Source organism: Alligator mississippiensis, chromosome 4 (genome assembly GCF_030867095.1).
Source record: "Alligator mississippiensis isolate rAllMis1 chromosome 4, rAllMis1, whole genome shotgun sequence".
Taxonomy (NCBI): domain Eukaryota; kingdom Metazoa; phylum Chordata; order Crocodylia; family Alligatoridae; genus Alligator; species Alligator mississippiensis.
In genome coordinates, this window is record NC_081827.1 from 164,799,384 (window position 1) to 164,816,014 (window position 16,631).

Sequence of the window (16,631 nt, forward strand, 5' to 3'; positions counted from 1 at the left end):
TGTCACATTTTAATTCTGGCTTCACCTTCCCTAAAAAACATCTCTTCTACCCTGATAACAACACTGAAACAATATAACTTTATTCCTTGCAGTGCTGCTGCAGTATTGCTGTGCAGCTGTTTAACATTTGCTGCGCTCTATCTCAGCTGGCTATGTTTTAGTGGCTGGCAATGTGAAGCATAAGAATATCATGTCTATGACTTCAGTTGTATGAAGTGCTCTGATGCAAAGGGCTCTGTTAAATCTTGAATGTGCATTACCCTGCCCATGGTTTTGCCAAGTGTCACTTTAGGACTGTTAGTAAAATTAATGCCAAACATGGCTTTCTTGGGAAAATGGGGATGGATAGATTGGTCTGTAACAAACATCGCTAAGCCTTACCTGTTGCAGAAGGCACGAGAAGAGACTGCCTTGTACAACAGGAAGGCACAATGATGCATCCAGAGACCAGCAGGGGTATTGTCAGTCCAATTATAGAATGCCTAAATCTCTGTGATGCACAGTAATATTTAACTGCAAAAAATAGTGAGCAGTTATGTACCCGCCAGCATTAAAATTAGAGTGATAGATGCAGAGGCTATTCGCCAACATACACATGCTTGGGTGGGCCTGAGACTCTGAATTGCAAAGGCAGTGGCAAAAGCAATTTCTATCCTACGGCAGTGCTGAAAAGGATTCAAGTGGCAAATCCAATTCACATGGACATCCGGTTCAGAGGTTCCCTGAACAGCTTGCATGTAGGGACAGCTGTGGCTCTTGCTGTAAACATCCCTTCCCTGTTTTGTCCAATGGACCATATCTCCAAAAGTAATAGGAATGTTTTAGCTTGGATCATGTTAGAGAAGATGTATAGCTCTGGAAGGATGTCCTTGTTTCTTCATCCTCCTGAGTGGGGTGATACTGTTCAAATGTCAGAGCAGAGAGCAACTGTGGATGGGACTGATTTGGCTCCAGGCGTTGTCCTGACCAGGAGCTTGTCTTTCTTCTCTTCCCCAGCAGATCGTTCCATGAGCAGCTCACTATCTGCCTCCCAGCTTCACACTGTCAGCATGAGGGACCCTCTCAACAGAGTCCTAGGTAATTGCAAGGGAGAGCTGTTCCCCCTCCAAGTGGGATTATACAGCAGCATAAGACTGGAACTTATTGGTCCTGGTTCTGTGCCTTGTTGCATTGTTCAGCTCAACTCCTATAAAAGGATGTGGCTGGCTTGCTCAGATCCTCCCTGCCTCACTTGCCATGAGCCCACTGGGAGCAGACCTCGGCCTTCAGGGACCCCCTGGCTTGGGAACAGTGGGCATGTCCCTGGGAAGAGGCCTAATGAACTGAGAATTTCCTTTGTACAAAGCTCATGCTGTTTAGGTGCCATCCTGTGGCTACAAACATCCACATTTATCCTCCTTCCTCAATAGCAAACCTCTTCCTCCTGATCTCCTCCATCCTGGGAGCAAAGACAGCTGGCACGCACACCCAATTTGTCCAGTGGTTCATGGAGGAGTGTGTGGACTGCCTGGAGCAGGGCAGTCGAGGGAGCATTCTTCAGTTCATGCCCTTCACAATGGTGAGTCTCTGTACCTGTGGTGAAGTCTCTCTTCCAGATCCCACATGCAAGACGTGCATGCATGTGTGCCCAGAAATGGGCCAGTGGGGGACTCCCAAGGGTTGGTGCCAAGGTTGGTGTTGGAGGAGGCCTCTTAGCTCTGGAAGGTGTTCTCTCTCATGGTCCCAGTTTGGTGGTCTGCAGGACACCCTGTGAAGTTGAATCAGGCCTATAATTAATTACTAAGATTAAGGAAGGGCTCACAAGGCAGGAGAAGGGGCAGTACTGGCAAGTGACTTGAGTGTTTGGGGACTCTTCATTTTATTTAATGCAGTGGGGCCAGTTCTCTGTCCATTACCATGGTTCACAGCCTGTACCCAGAAGGTCACAGTGCTGGAGCATCACTTATCCTAACAACTGGGTTTCCCAAAGGTGAAAATGACTGAGTGGATTAAAGTTGGGGCTACATCTGGAGATCTGTTCCCAGCTCTGCTGCTGCCTCGCTGTGTGATCTTAGAGCAGTTTCACTAGGTGCCCATGCCCTGCTTTCTCCCTTGTGCAGTGTAGTTAATATTAGCCTTGCAGGCGGTTGGGCACTCAGTACATCAAAGGTGACCAAGTGTTTTGAGATCCTCTGATGGAGGTCTCAAGAGAGGGGCGAACTGGTAGTGACGATATTTACAAGCACCTCAGTTGTGTGATCTACCAGCACCCAGGGGACCCACATCTTTGTATGGGGACAGCCCCATGAGTTGCCTTCTGCTACAGGAGTTGCAGCAAGCTTATATGCTAGCCCAGATTCCTGTATTTCAATCTAGAGTGACAGAACTACTGCCCCCCCGCCCCCCATTAAACCTAGCTCAGTTGGCCTACATGGGTGGTACCTCTTGCATGGGGACTACTTGGAGTGCCTGGTTTAGGCACCTCTGCCACCACCTTTGGTCATCAATTATTCTCGTCCCCCTCTCTTTCTCTGGGCAGGTATCAGAGCTGGTGAAAGTGTCCACCATGTCCAGTCCCAAAATTGTCCTGGCTATCACAGATCTCAGCTTGCCCCTCGGCCGCCGTGTTGCTGCAAAGGCCATTGCTGCCTTGTGAACACAGCTTTCCCTTCTGCAGTGCTGGGGATGAGAAGGCGGGACAGAAGCCACGGGAGATCCAGTGAAAGCTGCTCCTGGATTACCCCTGGCAACGTGGATCCCATTGATTCTCCATGCTGGGTGTGGGGGGAGTCATTTGCAGTGGGTGCAGACGCTCCATCACCGGTGGACTCCCAGAAGTGCCTTGGTTCCCAAGAGAAGCTGTGGTGTCTCTGGCGGCTACTTCCTTCAGCACTGGGCATGTTAGAGATGCCATTATATACAGCATGGGCTGGTTTGCTGTTCTCTATCGTCTCCTGACACCAAACACTGCAAGACTGAGACAATCTTATCTGATCTTGCTGCTTGGATAATTTCTAATACTTTTTTTATAATCCAGTTGCTGTTTTTTACCATGAAGCATGGACGGTTGTGAACTTTTTAACAGGATTTGTTTCTTAATAGTATTTGTGCCAAGATAGCATCTCAAAAGAATAGTGCTTTCCCTGGGGTTCCAGTAGCTAGTACGTTTCAGCACTTGCTATTGGTGGCTGAAGTCCTTTGGATGCCTGATAAGCAAAATGGCCTGTATATGGTAAACAGATGTAAAGAATGGCTCTGTACCGTCCTGCAGGTGCATCTCTGTCAGCTTTGTCCACAAGCTGGTGCTCTGAAACAGACAACTTGCTGTAATCACTTAAATCTCATCTAAAGAGCAACCATACATCTTCTGCTTTCATGAAGGCACTGTGTGCCACAGTCTACAGAGCAGAGTGCAAGGAGTTTCTAAAATTGTATTGTTAAATTGATATAGTAGTTTAACTATTTTTTTACTAGGAAACAATAAGGGGTGAGAAATGTGACCTCTTACATCTTTATCTGGGGTTGTCCTTGTCTGGCTTGGGAGTTTCCAGGGATTTCTAGAGTCGGATGCTACAGCTGCCAGTGTTGGGCTGGCACAACATTCCAGTGACTGTAATCTGTGCTCCCCTCTTTTATTGTTGTCCAGCCTTGCATCTCTCAGAGGGGCAAGAATTGCACAAAGAGGAGGAGGATACAATTCTGGATGGAGCCATCTTGTTAACTTGATTCTATCTCTCTTTTTTTGATCAAAGAAGCAGGAACAGCCCAGAGGGAAGAAAAATGCACAAGGAATGTGCCAAAGGCAGTGGGGTACTTTTTGTCATGAGAGGACTGAGATGAGGTTTTAGTGCTTGAGGTACACTGCAAATGCTTTGAAGTCAGGTAGTTGCTGTATCAGCTTTCCCCACCCAGTTCTACTGGCACCCTTCAAGCCAGACCTGCTGCAGTTCATGCTAATTCCTGTCCTACTCCTCTTTTGAGCAGGCACTATTGACCAGGTTGGGTATCCCTGCAGTGGACAGGCCCTCATGAAAGCCTGGGCAGAGATGAAAAAGTTGTTTTTGTCATGTGACGCAAGCGGAGTTTGAATCCATGCCCGTGCTTCACGGTGATGTATCCCATGCAATGCCTGTGACAGCGAGGGGGGTTATTTTAGTACAAAAGCTGACCATGCATCTTCCAAGGTTGAAGTTCATTCACTTCCACTTCCCTTCCTGCAGCTGTATTTTTGACAACATTTGATGTCCCTCATGGACTATGACTTTTTGTACTTGTTTATTGATCCTTTTCCAGGGTGGAATTATTTTCTTTGAGAATAAACCTAAAATAAATCCTTGGGAGCAGGTCTCTTTCTATAATATTTCTCTTCTGTCTCACTAGATGAAGGAGCTGGTAGGCCCAGGAGAAAAACAAAAGAACAATATCCACAACTTTCAATTGCTATTTCTTTCTCCTTTCAACACCTTGCTTTTCTCACCTTTCCTGATACAGTAGTGGGGGCAGGAAGCAGACCTTGGAAGAGGGAGGGGAAGCCCAGAGATCCTGGTGGCAGCAGCAGGAGTAATGAACAGTATTCAGAACAAGAGCCGGGGTGGGGGGGTGTCATAGATTAAACCTCTGCAGCGTATAGGCTGCCAGTTGTATGGCTCTGCTTTAAAGTGAAGTAGACCAGGCTTTGCCTTTTAGCACAGAGGCAGTGGCACTGCTACTAGGGAATCCTCACTGATCTCTGCTTGGATCTACCACAATGGTTGAATTGTTCCCAGCAGCTGTGGGTTTCTGGTTAAGCTGCAAAAGAAAACAACTTCCTACCTTAGCCCTTGCGTTAGAGCCCCTTTTCTGTTTATAGTCATCTCTGGGGTTTTTTGGCTGTGAGCAGGCAGTGTCCCTAGATGGCAGACTCATTTCCTAGTGATGCCGTTCAAGATAATGTATGGAGGGTTCCTGCCTGGAAACCTCCATTGGGATTCCTAGTTGGACATTTCATGTGAATCACGCATTGATCTGACTCGGGTAGTGAGCTGTGGTTGAGCCCAGTGCACCCTGAAACATTGCATTCCCCTGACTTGAATCCTGAATGGGAAGTTAAAATCCTCAACCTGGAATTGGTACCTCAAGGAAGTGGAAATCAAGGGGCTTCTAATCAATCTGCGCTGTTTCCTGGCTTTCATTATCAAGCTGTTCCAGCACATCCTAATGAGCAGGCAGCTTGCCCAGAGTCTTTTCCAATTTGCAAGAGGCTCTCCCGCTTTGAACATGAGGGGTGGGCTGTGCATGGGAAACAACGTGGCTGTTCTTGCGATCATGCTCCCCTTGAAGTCAGCAGGCATCTTGCCATCCACTTAGTAGGATTATGATTTGACCTCTTGGCAGGGTTGGCCGAGAACTTCCTGGAGGTGTTCTCTGGCTTCCTGTGGGACTAAGCAAGAAAGCACAATGTCCTCTTAGCTTAGCATTTCCTTCCAGCTTGGCTGTGTTGGGGTTCTTTCTCCACCCAAGAGTCACTGTGCAGATTTGGGGAGGGGGGGGCAAGGGAAAAAAGGTATTGCATCCAGGTAGAAGGGTATGTGACTGACAAAGCAAGATAAGAAAAAAACTGAGGGGTGCTGTGTCCAGCTAAGCCAGCTGCACTGTGTATAGCAACAAGGGAAGACTGTTGTGCTTCAACTTTGCCAAGCTGATAAAAATAGCAGCGATAACAGGCCCAGCCCTGATGGAACATCATTCTGGAACTTGCAGTGGCTCACCCCAGAGTCATTTTTGGAAAGGAAGGGGCATTTGGTGAGGGCCATAAATCATGAGTGGCTGCTTTCAAGTGGCTTGGGACAATCTGGCTTGTTAGGCAAGATTGCAGCCAGCTGACGTTTCTGAGGAAGAGGGGAGAAATGAGCTGTGCAATAGAAGGATGATTGAGATCATTGACATGTGACGTGCGCGCAATAAGGATGCGCTCATGCATGGGGCCTATGGTGATGGGGGCGTTAGGAATGCTAAGGGAACGGCCCTGGAGGAGCTGTTAATTTAGGGCACAAGAGTAACAGAGCACTCCTCTTGGGCAATGTGTGACCAACGTGGCGCTCTGCTGGAGGCAATTAGAGGTGACTGACTCAGTAAAGCATTCTGAGTGTCAGAGGAACATTTTTTGAGGGTCTTGCCTTCCCGTCTGGGGCCTGGCATGAATAAGCAACTCTCCTGTCATGAGGCAGGTGCATTATGGGCTTTTATGACTTCCCTGGAAGGAAGTCTCTGGTCTTGGCCATTGGCAGTGACTGCTCCCCTAAGGCTGGTAGCTTCCTGGGTTACCCTGCTTGGCATCCTCCTTTTGACCCATCCTTAACTGCAAAGCAAATAGGACACAGGAGAAATACATTTGTGACTGCTCCTGCTTCCAGCCCTGCAGCTATTTTAGTAAATATTTGCCCCGCTTTGGAAGAGATTCTAGCTTTGCTGTGTCAGCACTCTGCTGAGGTGTGCAGGCCAGCAGTCGAGGCCATGCCATTAGCTTTTTCCTAATAGGCAGCAGGATTTGCCTTACAGGAAGGGGCTGGATTTGGAGAAAAGGATTCCTGTAAACTCTGATAAGGGGAAGGAGAGGGAGGGAGAAAGGGGGAATGAGTGACTTGGTTAACTCTTCATCACCTCTTCTGTTTATGCATATAAGACTTCCTTTCCTGAGCTGCCAGCATAAACACAATCAAAGACGCATCATCCGTTGCTTCCAAACAATGAGATCAATGGCCTGGGATCATCTTTCCATTGGATGTGGGACCATCACTTAGGGATTTGAAACTACTCAGGCCATAACGCTAGAAAAGGTTTACAGGAAGAGAAAACACACTTGCCACATCTGTGGGGCTGGGGTGTGTTTGGATGTATTAATAAGATGTCTTTCTATTCTCTAAACTTTTCTCATGTTTGCTGTGGGGTTGGAGAGTCCATTGGAAAGTTAGGAGGACAGAGGCACATGTAAAAGGGAAACCCCTTTCTCATGATGCCATAAAAGATGGAGAATCTCTTGATTTCCTTCTTGGGATGCTCTTCCTCCACCTAGTGCTAAGAGTTGGGGCTGGGAGGGTTGCAGTAGTGTCACAGGATGTGAGTCCAACATGTATTTGGGGAAGTGGAAAACTTTTGTCATTCTGGGAATCATAAGAATGAACCATTGCTGAAAATACCCCAATAGTGGGAATAGGGAAGAGAACAGAGTCTGCTCTAATGCTGGCATTGGGGGTTGCAGTGGTTTTGGAACTGAGGGCCATTTGCATTCCTTGAAGGAGCCTTCTTCCCATGCTCAGGCTAATGGTAAAGCAGGGTGTTGTCCCCTGGGTCCAGTGACTAGCTTTTTGCCAGTCTGGGGTTGGAGTTATTTCTGCCCAGATTAATTGCCCCAAGTGGGACGAGAGTGGTTTTTCTCTAGTAAAAGATCACAGCCAAACTTGGGGGAAAAAAGTACCATGTAGTATTGCTGAATTGGATGCAAGAGTTCCTGGCATTATACCAGTGATGCCAGTTTTGGTATCACATATTGCAGGGCATGTCCTCATGAGGTGGCAGGCAACACACCAAGTAACATGGGATCAGACCCAGAGCCCTCCCATGACAACTGCTGATTGCTAGGTGTAACACGTCTTCTTTTTATGGAGATTAAGTCGAGCTACAAGTGGGGAATTCACATGTCCACCATCCCTAGGACTCCTGGCTTTCCAGCCTCCTGCTCTCTCTGAGGTTCTGAGAGCCAGGCAGGGCACCTGGTGCTACCTGCCATGAACAGGGTATTTTCTAGGGCTTATGGCCAACAATCCTGTGGTCCTGCTGTATCTCAGAGGATTTCCTGGGGCTGTCACCAGTCATGGTCTGTGCTAACCTTTGGAAATCTGGGTGGGGCAAGTGGCTCACAAACATCTGCTATGTGGCCTGTGTCCAATGCCTGAAGAGCCTCCCTTGTGTTGGTAGGTGTCTGCTGCACAGTCCCTTGCGTCACATCAGGGATTTTTCTAATGGCAGGAGCAGTGGAGTGGCATTAAGGAGAGCTGGGTTGTATTCCTGACTCTGACAATGGCCTGCTAGGTGACCTTGGACAAGTCACGGATCCTTGTTTCCCCATTGGCACAGGTGGGATACTAAGATGTGCCTCCTTCAGAAAGTGCTTTGAGATGACCAGTGTGGTTGTCATTGTAAGCCTGCCATGTCCAAAAGCAGCAGTGAAAGAGGAATTTGCATTGGGCTGGAGTCTCCCACTTGCCAGTCTGTCTCATGACATGGCATAATGGAAACTAAAAGTGTCAGTGACAGTGATATCAGCTGGGCAAGCAGGATGCCTTTCTTGAACTCCAGCTTGCTTTGGTTAAGGAAGACTGAAGGTTTATTTTGTAAGTTTCATTAAATGAAATCGAGACAAGCACTTCCTCTTGCACATTAGCCAGTCTTGCAGCTGTTACACCACTTTAAATATTAGGGTGAGGGGAAATCGCTGCTTATAAGCATGCACCAGCTAATCCACTATAACTGTATTGTGTATCTGCTTCTGTTCTTCAGGATATGATGCTAGACCACCATGATTTACCCCAGATGAAGTGGTGGGTTAATTATTGTGGTTTAGCTTTCCCTGTCCTATACCTCAGGACAGTGTGGGCAGATGGATTAGTTAATGGGTTCACATGAACTTTAGTAAATCCTACTTCCACTTCAAAGTGATATAATTGTTTCATCTGTCCACGCCCTTTATGTACTGACCCACACTGAATGGACTTTGTGGGAGGCTGACAGTGTAAATGTTGCAATCGGGTGGGAAAACTGCAATGTGTGAAACTGAATGCAGCAAGGGGTGATTTTTTTTTTCCCCACAGAATTATTTCTGCCTTCCACGTTGCCCAAATCAGCATTCCTCAGTGTCAGGGTTTAATTAAAGCAGCTGAGTGACAGCCTGATTTGTGTGTCTGAGAAATACAATTTGGGTCACTCGCAAGGCAAAGCTGAGATACAGATAAGTGACTCCATCATGATCACCTGGCAAAGTACCAGCTTGCAGGATGGGGGGGACTTGGTAGACAGCTAGGGTCACTATGCTGATGCCCATATTCAACAATGACCCACTGCCAAAGGAAGAGGAGTCTTAGTGAGGCACTGCCCATTCTACCCCCAATCCCTGACTTCAGAGTTGCACCAAAGGAATCTTTTGCAGCTATGCTGGGGGACACTAGCATGTTGTAGTCCCAAGACTTAGCATCAGCCAAGGATGGCATGGTTGGATCAAATGCAGGAGCATCCCATGGGGCCCCTTCTGCTTATACCAGCTCAGGGCATTGTAGTATTGAAGCCCATAGTCAGGAATAATCCATGAGGGGCTCTCATTCATGCTCCAGCTGAAGGCAATGCATTGATGCTGCCTTGAGGAGGAGAGGGACGCTTTCCTTGTGTCAGCTGGGAGCATTATATTGTGACCCTTGTCCTCCATCTGGGACCCTGCTGCTTTGGGAGAGAATTAGTGGTGGCACTTGAGACAGCCAGCTGTAGGGTGAGGTCTGGACAGGAAGCCAGCCACGAATAGAAGATGTTTTACAACTCTGTCTGGCTACAAGCCAGGCACTGCTTTGGCATCGGTGGAAAGCCTGCTGCTTCTGTTCAGTGCCCTTTTTTTTCTTCAGCTGCTGCAAACAGAAGGGAAACCCCCAGATGCTTTCTAGAAACTGAAGTTGGTATATCATGGCAAAGGATGTGAGAGAGGAAGCTGCCATCCCAATGCTGTGGGATCATGAGGCAGGGCAGGGCTGGACACCACCCTGAAGTCAGGCGCTGCCTGCTGGGTTTCTGGAGTCTTCTCTTTCTATTTCCTGGGTATGAGAGGTACTCTGCAGCCCTGGGAGCCTGGTTAGCCAAGAAGCTCAGACATTCAGTGGAACAGAGGAGTAGATCACAGCTGCTTAGATGGGAGGCCAAATCCAGGTGTGGCAACAGCGGACTGGGAAGTAACAGGACTTAGACTAGGTTGCCATTTTCCAAGATGCTTGCCCTATGACTTCTGTACTGCAGCCAGAATTCAGCCCATGCTGCTGGGAGCCCCAAGTGCTCATATCAGCACAGATGTCTGTTCCTTGTCTAACCTCAGACAAGTTGCACTTATCTGTACCTCCATTTTCCCATCTCCCCAGCTGCTTATGATGAAGCAGCACCCTGCCTAAATTTACACATGGTAAGCACAATGGTCATCACCCCCCTGACAGCAGAAGCTAGAGATCTTCCAAGGTGCATCAGAGGCAAGAAGACTTCTCTGCTCATTGGCAGATGCAGGAACAGAACCCAGAAGTCTTGTTCCATATACCTGTACCCTCACCTTGTGATCATACTTCCCCTAAAATCTCCTTGCTCTTTTGTCTGGAGCCCTGTGTTTTGGGGAGGACAGGGAGAAAGAGTGTGTTGGGTTTTAACAGAGACCCTACCTAAGTAGTATTGGAACCAGTCTGCACTCATGGGATGTCATGCTTTCAGGGCATGAAAAAATGCTTTAACAGCAGGAGACTTAACCCGAATAGAGAGAGCTCCTTGCAAAAACCAGACATGAGGACTCAATTAGTGTTCAAGTGACATCATGGAAAGGAAGCCTTAGGTATGTTGGGTTCTTTAAGCTAGTGGAGGAGCCAAACCAGGAACAAGTGGCTGGGAGCTGAAGCCAGGCATAGTCGGATTTTTAGAACGAGTGCACTGGTTTTAAACAGTGAATTTGACAAATGACTTGAAGCCAGCTCCTGAGGGAAGTGGTGACTACCAGAGATGGACAGTCCTTCGGATCCAGATGGGAGGACAGGCTCTAGGAAGTATGAGGCTGAGTATAGGAAGATGAGAGAAATTGTCTGGCTTGTGATTAAGTGATCAAACAACCCTCTCTGTCTTAATGTAGGTGAAGCTACAAACAAAAAGGTTTGCAAGCTCTTATCTGACAATGCCCGCTTGGAATTTGTAATTATCTACACAGAGGCCTATGTCCTATGGTGGGCCTATGTCCACAGGTGGGCCTTGGGGCAGTGAAATAGAGATTGTGAATGGGATCTGTGTTGAGTTTGTTTAGAAATCAGTTGGGGCTGGGCTTAGCTAAGCTCTTGACTCAGCTGAGAGTTGTTGAATAATTCCAGAGATAAATGACAGGGGAGGTCCCCCCCACCACCCCTTTCTGTGAAGCCAGTGGACAGGAAGTTTTATGCAAGGATTTAGCAATATGGGAAAGCTCTCTGGCTTCCCAGGGTGAGGGGGGAAACCTTCTTTCCTTTTGTTGAATATACGTCAAGGCAAGCTTCTCTTGAAATTTTGAGTGGGATTTAGGCTTGCATACTGTTCCAGGCATCTTCCAGCTCTTCTGTCTGTCATCTGGTTGCCATCAGCTTCTGTTTGGTGTTGTTACATCTGCTAACTTTTCCAGCCTGTGGAGGGGTGAGCCTCTCCACTGCCTCAGCCTTGCTCGCTAGTTGTCCTTTGAAGCCAGGATCAGTTGTGGTGGAGATGCTGCTGGAGTGTCTTTTCTCACAGGTGCTTTTAGCTTTTCGAAAAGCATCAGATCCCAAACCTAGAGTGGGGAACCTAAGGGGCTGTCAGTCATGCCAGGCATTGGCAGCAATGAGTTCCATTGGTTGGTCTGGGGTGCCTTGAAATACTTTCAAGGGTGCCACAGGGTGCCATGCAAGGTTAGCACTGTTAGGTGTGCCACCATCATTCCCAAGATAAATCCAGAGATTTCCAATAGGAATCCATAATGTCAAAACCATTCTGACCTGATGTGTTCCTTCTGAGTTCTTTCCAACAGAAAAATCACTCCATTTCTTTTTCTATAGTCAAAAATGAATGAAGAGCTGGCATTTTCCAAGGAACACTTGGACTCTTGAAAGGTTGAGAACCTCTGGGTTACGGGATGAAAGCATGGGTAGGGCTTGCCTCGAAGAGCCCACAGGTTAAAATACTCATTGCAGTCATGTGCCTCAGTTTCCCCATCTGTAAAAATGTGCTTAACAATCCTGACTCTACACGCATGAAAACACTGGAATACCCCAGGAGGAAAGTGGTCATAGAGGGGTTGAGGGTTCAACTGTCATGGTAGGAGTCCTTAAGATTTTGCCGCTTTTCTTAAAGGTTTAGTTCCAGCTGCAAATGAACAGAGGAAAAATCCTGTCTCATTTAAAAAACATAAAATGAAGCAGCCACCCCAGACCAGAACCTGTGGCCCTTTCAGGATGGGGAGAGAGGCTTGAAACTGCACCCTGTGGGCAGGCTGAAGGGTCAAAATCAGATGTCAAATCCAAAAGAAACCATGATTGATTTCATTTTCAAAACGAATTTTGTAATTAGGGCCTGGTTTAAATCATGGGCCCAGCTCCTGGTGCTTGCTGCTGATGGGATGGGAGGCAAAAACCGTGCCTTATTTAAAACTGTGGTTTTCACCTCCTGGCCATCAGGAGCAAGCAGCTGGGCTGATGGGGCCCTCTGCCAATCAACGGGGAGGGGGAAGGCGGGGGCGTGAGGAGAACACCAAAACTGAAGGAGCCGCCATGCCATGAGCTGGGTCTGTGATTTCAATCAGGGCCTACTCATGATGCCTGAGCCATGACTCAGGCAGGGGCTGAATGTTGGGTTTGGAGATACTGATTCCATATGTGATCTCTGACTGAGGCTGCAGAGCTATCATTCTAGACAAGGCAAATGCATGAGAGTCCTGTTTTAATTCCAGAGACCTCAGTGCAGGATTTAACCTGTTACAGGGGCTTGCTTTGGTCCTTAGCAAGCAACTGTTTTGGGTATCACCTTGTTGTCGGGGTGCAGTAGAGTAGAGCACAAAATCACTTGTGGTGTCTGCATACAGTGCCTGCATTTGTCTGGGGGAACCAGACCCTGTTGGACACACAGACCTGCTTCCTGTTCAGCATCTTAAATGTTTTGCTACGTCCAAATTCAGATATCCTTCTGTTTGATTGACTGAATTTAATGGTTGTGGATGGTGTAGCACTTCACTACACTACCCGGTGGCATGGGAAGTTGAGTCAGAAATTAGCCCTGGCAGAGTGGGCAGGGTTCCTGTTCTTGTTTCACTTTGATGGAGCTTAGGTTGGAACAGGACAAATTGGAAAGAGTCCCACGCTACCAGCTCACTGCAGCTGGTGAGTTGCCAATTTGTTTCCTCCCTACCTCCATCTACTCAGGGAAAGCAAGAGGTGATAGGAAGTCTTGTGTCTCTGGGGATTTAGCTGGCAGCCCTGGGAGTCTCTCTGTTAGGAAAGCAGTCATGTGACAGCCACAACTCTCTGCTGAAGATGGATCATCTGACTTCATTACTGCAATGTCCTTTTCTCTGGCCTGGTCCAGTGTCTTGCCAGTGCCGCTGCTAAGATTTTACTAACTTTTTGCTTTACCCAGCTCATCCTGCTCTTTGCCTCCTTCTGTGGGCTTCCCCTTCCCTACTGCATCCAGCATAATCTCCTTGCCTTCATTTTCAAGGCTCTTCCCAGCTTGTCCCCACCCTGCCAGCATCTATCGATCCCTGTAAACTTCCATAAACTGTCTGATCCTCCTCTTCCAAAACCCTCCTGGAAATGCACCTTTGCTGAGATGCCTACAAAAATGTTGGTCCTTGAGTGACCCCTGCCCAGCCCCAGACTAGGATTGGCTCACTGTTTCTATGTCTGCCTCCAGCTGAGCCAATCTGTTATCTTTTGGACAGCACTCTTTGTTTTGCTTGTACAATAACTAATACCATAGGGTCTGTACCAAACTCTTTGTTCCGCTTGTACAGTATCTAATGCCATAGGGTCTGGACCATGATGATGAGATCCTAGACAGTAATAGTAATATAAAATTTAGGTTTAGCCAGCATTGAGTCAGTCCCCATAGGGGATATTCTTAAGTATGGCAATGAACTTAAAGTCTTTGATGGAGTCAATAACCCTGAGTGATTGCAGTGGGCTTTGCAGAAGGTCTGAAAGCCCTGAGCTGAAGATGGCTATTCAGGGACAGAAGAGCTGAACACCCTCTGTTCCTACTAGCTTTTACAGGAATTGAGCCCCTCTTTCCCCCACACAGCTTTAGACAAGGGAAACTAAGTTGATGAGGGAGTGGTTATGGAGCTAGGATGTGGCTGGATGCCTAGGAGAACTAGCGCAAGACCAAGCCTCCTGCTTTTTCCCTTCCATGAGTTTCATAAGTGCAAAGGCAGGAGGGAACAGCAGATCTTTTTACCTGACTTCCTGCATACCACTAGTCATAACTCTCAGTTAAGGCCCTTGCATCAACCTGAAAGAACTGCCTTAGATCAAAGCATTTCACTCTGATTTAGAGACTCTAGGGACAGGAAGGACCTTCCAGCCTACACCTGCATTCCCCCACCAGCTGAAGAATTTCTCCCAGTATCTTTTAAAGAGAGATCTCATTTCGTTTAAAGACTCCAGGTGATAAGGAGTGCTACCATCTTCCCTAGTAAGCTGTTCTAGAATGTAATAACCCTCTCAGCTAGGAAACTGCATCATATTTCAAGATTGGCTTTGCCTAAGTTTAAATTCCAGCCATTGGTAGCATGTGTTTTATGTCTTGTCAGCAACATTGAAAAGTCACCACTCAGAACTCTTTTCCATGTAGAAGGGGCTGTGCTCAGGGAGTCAGTCACTTCTCAACTTTCCCTTCAATAAGATGAATAAGTTTCACACCTTAAGTCTCACATTGTCAAGTCATTTTTGTGACCTTCCTTGCAACTTGTTCCAGTATCCCTATCTCCTTCTTGACCTGTGGACACTGGAAGGGTGCACAGCATCCTAGTACTTGTGCAGGGAGGGAGAATCACTTCCCATCTTCACGATGCTTCCCTTTTTATGTACCCAAGTATCACATTGGCTGTAACACTGTTTTGAGAGCTTGTGTTGAGGTGATGATCTATGATGATGCCTAGGCCCTTCTTCTGAGTCCCTGCTTTCTAAGGCAGCACCTCCTATCTGGTAGGTGGGGCCTTGGTTTGCAGTGGCTCTTGCCTTGGCTTGAACTTCATTAAAAACACATTTTGTTGGAGCATGTCCAGGGATTCAGTCACCCTGTAAGAGTAGATTGACCCTCTGCTATTCACTATTTTTGTCATTTATTGAGTCAGCTGTAGACTATAACAACAAAGATTTATATTGCCTTCAACACTGAATTGGCAACCTGTGGCCCAGATTCAGCCCATGGAGTCATAGCATCCAGCCTGGAGGTGTAGAGCTTTGCTTGCACTGTGTTATAGCCAGACAACAGGGAGCTTTGCCCATACAATGCCATGGCTAGGTGGCAGGGAGAAACACCAATGGCAACCTGTCACAGACCTAAGCTCAGTCTTTCTGGCCCACTACTGAAAAAATGTGGCTGACTTGCTGTAGATGATTCATTTGGGACCAAAGATTAGTCTATCCTCCTCTCTGTTCTTGATGGACATTAGATCTTCCCTGATCCCACGGTTCACCACATTGTTCTTGGCTCCCTTTCCCACCCCATTATATAGCAGTTGCTGTGCACCTGGTTCCCTCCACCCCAGAACTGGGTGAGATTTATTTGCTTTGTTAACATCTTCATAACAGTGTCTTCCCAGCAGCTGAGTTGCATGAGCACTTGCTTCCTAGACAACCCTTTCATTTGAGCAAAAGCCTCAGAAGCAAGGGTTTGCATGCGCAGGAAGCTGATGAGCTCCAGGTAACAGAAAGAACACGGGGAAGAAAATTATCCTTGGGCATGTCTACATGTTGCCATACGGTGACGTTGCTATGGTGCAGTGCTTTAGTATTTCCTTTCAGAGTCCTTTCGGAAGTACTAAAGCATGGTGCAGTACAAGCAGCACACGCTTAGATTTCCCCACTACGTTGCTATAGTGGCATGCTATAAGTGGGGAGTGCACTGCTACAGTGATGTAGCAGGCAATCACGTGTAGACCCGTGTGATTGCTACATCGCTGTAGTATGCCGCTGTACAGTGATGTAGCACATCGCTAGGTCACTGTAGGGTGACATGTAGGCGTGTCCCTTTTTAAGTTCTTCCTGATCCATCAATGGCTTTTTCCCCCCTTTCTGCTTTTGAGCAGGGCAGAGGAAATTCTGAATCATTAGACCTAGCATCTTGCTACATTCCTTAATGGATGTGGGGTGGAGCTACGAAGAGGTATTTTGTATTTGGTTCTAGCCAAAATTGGAGCCTAAGAACAGAATGCTTCATTTTTATCCAGGCTTTAGCTCTAGAGTTCATGGAATTTTCCCAAGAGGCGCAGATATTCTATGCAAAATCCCTATGGAGGCTGGCACCCAGCTCTTTTTGTTTCCTTTGAAAGGCCCAGTTTAGTGCTAATAGATTGAGAAGGTAACCAGCTTTGAACCTTGAAAACAACCTTGCATCTTTTGCTCGGGCTAAGCTGAAGTGCAGTCTCTGCTTAGTAACAGATTCATTCTCTACTAATTGGTTGTCTCCCCGGGCTGCAGGTATTTGATTTGACAACATGCTAAGGATTTATCTGTTAGCGTGAACATATAGAGTTCTATAGCAAGTGACCAACTGATCAGGTCTCTCTCTCCTAGGATCCTAAGTAAAGTACATTAGTTTAGTTCTGCTTAAATGGGTAGAGCGTGGTCTCTCAAGGGGCTGATAAATGCAAACAAACACTAATGTTATTGAAA

At 47.2% G+C, this 16,631-nt stretch overlaps 1 protein-coding gene across 6 annotated transcripts in view; it reads left to right on the forward strand.

Moving 5' to 3' along the window:
- The window catches only part of MED24 (mediator complex subunit 24), a 39,325-nt gene extending 35,006 nt beyond the window's left edge, over positions 1-4,319 (forward strand). For 4 of the 6 annotated variants that reach the window (XM_059726970.1, XM_019482512.2, XM_006270789.4 and 1 more), the window contains exons 24-26: positions 997-1,077; positions 1,410-1,558; positions 2,519-4,319. In XM_059726970.1, coding sequence (XP_059582953.1) covers positions 997-1,077; positions 1,410-1,558; positions 2,519-2,635 — 347 coding nt within the window. In that variant the 3' untranslated portion in view covers positions 2,636-4,319. The remainder of the gene's footprint in view (positions 1-996; positions 1,078-1,409; positions 1,559-2,518) is intronic. The other 2 variants (XM_019482513.2, XM_019482511.2) reach the window with 2 other exon arrangements.
- The last annotated feature ends 12,312 nt before the right edge of the window (positions 4,320-16,631 follow it).